The sequence below is a fragment of the Arabidopsis lyrata genome (assembly GCF_000004255.2).
Source record: "Arabidopsis lyrata subsp. lyrata unplaced genomic scaffold ARALYscaffold_3, whole genome shotgun sequence".
In the NCBI taxonomy this organism is placed as follows: Eukaryota; Viridiplantae; Streptophyta; class Magnoliopsida; order Brassicales; family Brassicaceae; genus Arabidopsis; species Arabidopsis lyrata.
In genome coordinates this window covers 7,943,738-7,949,737 of record NW_003302553.1, presented here as the reverse complement: position 1 = coordinate 7,949,737, position 6,000 = coordinate 7,943,738, and the positions used below count along the sequence as shown (strand labels likewise).

Below are 6,000 nucleotides of genomic sequence, written 5' to 3'. Positions count from 1 at the left end.
ACAGTGTTTTATTGAAAAATAAAAAATCAACAGCTTAATCACTACAATGAGAGAGTTGGAATTAAAGAAGAGTATACATGGCAAATATTGAATAAGTTCAACACGTTGAATAAAAAAAATGGATCATGCGCTGCCACATGTTAGTGTATGAGAGGACCGAATTTCGTTGTGTTGTCCACGCACATAAAAATAAATAATTTTTGCTGATTTATTAGTTGTGTTATGTGTTTATATGTGTATTGTATTAAATTTCAAAAATTTCGTAATTTATTTGTTTTATAATGATTATTATCTTTTTATTTGCAAGAGAATATTATTTATTTATTTATTTTTACATTATTTTAATTTATTTTTAATCGATAATTGTTATTAATATGTCATCAGTAAACAATAAAAAAAAATATGAAAATAAAATATGGTGGAGTAAGGTGTTGAATTTTATTAAACAAAACCATTGTAGATGATAAAAATTGAATGGATGTTGAAGTATTAGGTGAAAAATAGAGAAAATGATGTAGAATGTTAAAAAACAAGAAGATGATGTAGAGTGTTAAAAAAAAAAAAAAAAATGGTGTTGAATGTTGAAATCATTGTGATGGCCTAAGTAAACGACGTTTCATAATTCATTTAATCATCTGTTTGTAAAGAAATATATGGAACAATGAAGATATAACTTGATTAATGACCTCCGATTTAATAGTATTCTCTAGGTATCAAAAGTTGAGAGTCATAATACAGTTCCTACGATGGATTAGGAAGAATGCTTTCTAAAATCATAAATCATTTTGATCTTGAAATCATACGCCCTGAGAGAAACTTGTACAAAAGCTTCTTTCGTCCCCATTTCCACCATGTCGGAACCCGAACAAGCTTCCTTTTCATCTGATTTTCTGTAAAACCAGTGAGATTTTATCAGGAGAAAGTAGTATATATGAAGAAGGAGATAGTTTCTTTTGGGAAGGATCACTCACTTTTGTTTTCGATCAGACGTGCTTCCCACTCTGAGAGTAATTTGGAGTAGCTGATAGCAAGTGATGGCCAGAACTTCATTTGAATATTCATTACATCAAGAACAGTTTGTAGGCCTTCTCTTGAAGGCGTGGCTGCGATGGGCAGGTTATTCTCCGGAATTTCACCCAGAAGCACCTTTATAGATTAAGACGGATCATAAGCCTCCGTAACTATATGCAGATTTAAAGGATATCAAGTTTGAAAAAGAGAATAACCTTGATCACTGCTGTTGCAGAAGAAGATATGGAGCGAAGATTGTAGCTGCATTTAGTGAAAACAAGAGACTATTCAAACGCTGCCCCATAAATATAACAGGCTATTCAAAAACGGCAAAACGCATACCCCCCCTCCAGAATAACTAGCATTTTCCCACCGCACAGATCACCCAACATCTGTGTCATTCGAGAATAGCCAGCCGGAGTCACCTGAAAGTAAAAAGAGTAGAACAGAACATTCTTTGGTGAAATCCACAAAACAATACACTGATTCCAGAAGTTGTAAATTTCGGCCCTCGAATATGATGCTTACATCACAGCATCCTAATGGGTCTCCTCTAGCAGCATCAAATCCCGCTGATATGATGACAAAATCTGGAGAAAATGCAGAAGCTGCAAGGGAAGGTTCCACTTAAAATTTGACTGAACGCACATTCAAAAGTGAGACTAATGTATTCGGTTCACTTCTTGAGCATATTAGTCATCATTTAAGCCAAAACGTTTATCAACACATCCAGATAGAGTTGAACAAACTCAAAAGAGGAAAAGTAGAACCCTCTGTACCTATGGGAAGAACCACATGTTGAAATGCAAAGATATAGTCTTTATCACCAACTCCACCGCAACTCCAAGGAACATTTACACAATAACCTTCCCCACCATTTGTACCAACCTGCACCTCATAATTAACATTAGCAAACTATTGCTCTGCTGCATAGAGAAAGTTCAAATAGATTTCGGAAACAGGACCAAAAGAAGAAAATAATCCCAAAATTCAAGACATAAAAATCATAATGCAAACCAAATACACAAATAAGGTATATGCATATATATACCAATAACTAAATCTACTAATGAATGCTGGATGAGACAATGTAAAACAGAAAAGCATGGGTACCTCATCAGCAGCTCCAGTACCGGGATAGAAGTGTCCTCCCTCATGTCTGTGCAAGGATATGTACAATACCTATGCAATGGTTCCCGATGATAAGTTCAAACAAGGTCAACTCACAAAATAATTTAATGCATCCAACACTGTAAAATTGATGCGCAGACACGCATAGCATTAGGCAGCTTACAGATTTGTTTTGTTCGAATATCTCTTGAGTTCCATTTCCATGATGTACATCCTGCAACGGTAGATAAACCATTGATATCAGCCAAACCACAATGCAGAGTATAACGAATTAAAGAAGTTTGAAGTTCTACAAAATCACTCAGTATAGAGTTATCAGTAACATTACCCAGTCCACAATCAGCACCTTCTTTGCCCCTGCTGCTTGTGCTACTAATGCAGCAACGGCTGCATTATTGTGAAGGCAAAACCCCATAGCATGCCTGATGCCAGCATGATGACCCGGAGGTCTAACCTGATACAATCAGATTATTTTTTTGAGACTAATGTGGTGTAATTTCAATTTAAGGCAATTGTGTAGTTTCATCTTTAAATTTAAAAATTATGGTGAATTAGACATACCAAAGCGAAACCATTTTTTACACGGCCAGTGAAAATTTCTGTTGCTAGATCAGCGCACAAACCTGCTGCAAGTCTAGCAGCACGTGCTGAATACTCATTAGCATACGTGTCAGAGGTGAAGTAGCTGCCAGACAATGGTAAAAGAACGGGTTTAAGAGCAAAAAGAGATAAATGAGGAGCAGCTAAGGTAAAGGAAATTTCGATTCAAGTTTGAACAGTCAGGTTAACAAGCAAGGATATGCACGGTGAACACAAAAAAAGTAACAGATGGTTTAAAATTCAAACCTATAGAGAAGCTGGCTTGTAGTATTAACAGCATCAACATGCTCTGAAGTGTGGACCTCAAAATTGACAAATACAAACCAATTATGGAATTTCTTGCAAAAGTACTGCAATGAACAAAGTATTAGAATTGTCTCTAAGACAGTTATGTAGCAGCTCACCATCTGGAGTTCTTGTTTCGTGATTTCCCTTGCATTAATAGGCAAGCATCTTCCAGGAAAAACACCTGCAAAAAATTTTAAATGTGGTGAGTACCAAACTTACTCCCAACAGTATGATATTGTTAAATGAAACATATGATACGAGATATGGGATCAAGTATCAGAGAAGTAAGACAAAGACGCTAGAAGCTTCTTAATTATCGAAGTTATGTTCTGATGTTTTCCTTTTAGAATTAGACTTTTAATATTTTCTTTTTTAGTTTTAACTTACGTCGGTTGTAAGAGATCTATATAATGATCTCCAAATCTTAATAATAATCAGCTTCCAAACATTAACGTTATTCTCAAGAGAGGCTAGGGTTAAGGAAAGTTTAAGCTGCAGCTATTCTTTGTGCAATTCAATCATTACGGAGATAACAAGAGCAAAAGCAAAAGCTTTGGCTCATAACAACATATTGATATTCTCATGACAGTAAATGCAACATACCAGCTGTGGCAAGACTAGCAGCTATAGCTCGAAGACGATCAGGTCTCTCTGGATGTGGATGTGGCTTCACTTCAAACTTTAAAAGCATGCCATCAGCACATATTAAAATAGAAACACTTGCACGAAGAAAAGCTTTGGAGATAATAACGTAGAGATGTCAACAGATACTAGAGGTTTCTCAGGAAAACATAACACATAATGGTAACAGGATCATACTTCTGAGTGTAGCAACATTCTCTCGTCGAACCCAACAGCTGTTGAGCTGGTTGCAGATGAGCTTCCTAAGATCAAGTTAAAAGAAAAGTGAATATGCTTACAGTTACTTAAAATCAAATAACATGGAACTGAGATTAGCAATATTTATAAAGACATTTTCAGAAAAAGCAAGGCAAGTAATTCCTACCTCCATATTTCTCTTCGACTTCAATGAGACCAGTGTCTTTAAAAAAGGGAGACGCTAAATATCCATGCCTCAGGATGCCAGATTCCTTGTGTTCACCGCATATCTACATCAAGAAATAAACTTTACAGATACATAACCAATGCACATTGCGCACAGACGTACGTATGTCACTTTGAGATCATAAAATGTAGTAGTCGATCAAGAAAACTTAAATAAAAAACGTACATAACAGTGGACCATATCACCAGGGTTCGACATAGTACAATTAACACAACACCAGTTTACAAACTCCACAGGCGCCTGCACAGGTTCCCAATCACAATCATCCTCCTCATCATCATCATCATTCAGTAATGCATCAGCACCGTAAATATCTTGAAACGTCATTTCTCTAGAAACCCTAGCTCTTTTCTGCATAAGACATAACAATGACCGATGTCACCAAGAGCAGAACCAACCAAAATCCGTGGCAATGCATTAGAAGGAAAGCCATGGTTATTAGCTTACTGCTGAAACTACAGGAGCTGCATTAATATCTCCATTGCTAAACTCATCGCCCGAACAAGGAACAGCGACATCACCACCATTCACATGTCTTCTCTTTGAACCCTCACAGGACCTCTCAAGAGTTTCTACAACCATTTTACCTCAGTAGTCACTGAAACTACTAACCAGCTGAAGCTGTGCCAAACTAGTAACAAAGAAAAAATCCAATTAGAGAAATTTTAAAAATCAAAAAGTTGCTCGAAAATTCCATATACGAAGAGCTAAATCAATATCGAAGAAAATGTAAATAACTTCACACACAGCTACAACAAATAACTTTACGAAGAACCTAACTTTTCTTGTGTGTTTCGAAATCGATCGCCGATCCAGAACTCAGGAATTGCTTTTTCTCTATGAAAAAAAAGCCGAATAAAATTTCAACGACGGTCTCGAAATATCATACCTGTAAGAATTTCCGGCGAAACGATGAACGGGGAAGGCTGCGTCCGTCGCGTTTAAAGGAGCGTGACCCTACGATAGCACAACAGAGCAGAAAAGAGAGAGATAACGACGGCGGCGACGACGACGTTCAGACTTGAAAGAGTAAAAGATTATTTGGGCTGAAGGTGAAGACCCAATAAGCCCATTAACAAATTTGAGTCAACTATTTATATTTATTTCCTTTTATTCATTTTTTTTTTTCCTTCTGAAACTTTTATTAAACTTGTTTAAATATCATTGTTTACAAACTGAGTAAGGAAATGTGGGCATGAATGATACAAAAGCCACGGATTTGAATTTGAAACAATGTTCCTTGCCAATAAATCCGCACACGAATTTTGCTCACGATGTGTAAAGAGGAAGGAGATCGCCGTAAATCGTTTACTCCAACTCCAGATTGTGTCCAGGAAGTGTTGTAATCTCGGATTAGCTTCTTTGTTGTTTATTATCCTCACCACATTTTGGTTGTCACCTTCAAATTCCACCACGCGATATCCCAATGCCCAAAGCAACGCCGTACACTCCGCCTCCTCTGTTGTTACTCTGCCTTCAAATTGACCCATACCGCAATCCAGGAAGGTACCACTATCATTCCGTATTATCCAGCCGAGTCCGGAGACATCGTAGTTACATTTGATCCATCCTCTCGGGGGTTTCCTCCACCTGTCGCTTCTTCCCCTTCGATTACAGTGGTTCCCTATTGATGGTGCTGCATTGATAGTGTTATCTAACCATTCTTTTGTATCTGCAGCCGCCTGGTTGATAACGTTGCATCGCGAGGCACCATGTTGGTCATCTTGAACCTTTGGTTGGAATTTTCCATTAATGTTATTGAAAGAAAGGAAACTATTACTTCACATAGCCAATTTAGGAAACTTGTCTTCTCGAAATGGATTACAAAAGTTACCATTTTTAAAGGGGATAAGACTTTAGTTGTTATCTTGTGTTATGGAATTTTTGTTTGGTAAGTAACCTAA

General features: G+C 36.9%; 1 protein-coding gene across 1 annotated transcript; it reads right to left on the bottom strand.

The window, feature by feature from the left end:
* Window positions 1-622: 622 nt before the first annotated feature.
* Window positions 623-5,101, bottom strand: LOC9319205 (histone deacetylase 15). The gene is made up of 18 exons (XM_002883092.2): window positions 4,986-5,101; window positions 4,544-4,727; window positions 4,262-4,447; window positions 4,037-4,139; window positions 3,850-3,914; window positions 3,634-3,709; window positions 3,147-3,211; window positions 2,989-3,044; window positions 2,704-2,827; window positions 2,471-2,596; window positions 2,306-2,356; window positions 2,125-2,193; window positions 1,791-1,899; window positions 1,540-1,619; window positions 1,354-1,436; window positions 1,227-1,272; window positions 972-1,146; window positions 623-890 (listed from the first exon to the last, which is right to left on the bottom strand). Exons 2-18 carry the CDS (start codon window positions 4,676-4,678, stop codon window positions 781-783), a joined length of 1,659 nt encoding a protein of 552 aa, XP_002883138.1. The 5' UTR covers window positions 4,679-4,727; window positions 4,986-5,101; the 3' UTR covers window positions 623-780.
* Between the last annotated feature and the right edge of the window lie 899 nt (window positions 5,102-6,000).

Excerpts from the sequence above, each read along its gene's own strand:
- LOC9319205 (XM_002883092.2), bottom strand. The coding sequence starts at position 4,678 with ATGGTTGTAGAAACTCTTGAGAGGTCCTGTGAGGGTTCAAAGAGAAGA. Across the intron at positions 3,710-3,849 it reads GAATGTTGCTACACTCAGAA|TTTGAAGTGAAGCCACATCC; the intron begins GTATGATCCTGT and ends ATGCTTTTAAAG. Across the intron at positions 1,273-1,353 it reads CTAGTTATTCTGGAGGGGGG|CTACAATCTTCGCTCCATAT; the intron begins GTATGCGTTTTG and ends CACTAAATGCAG.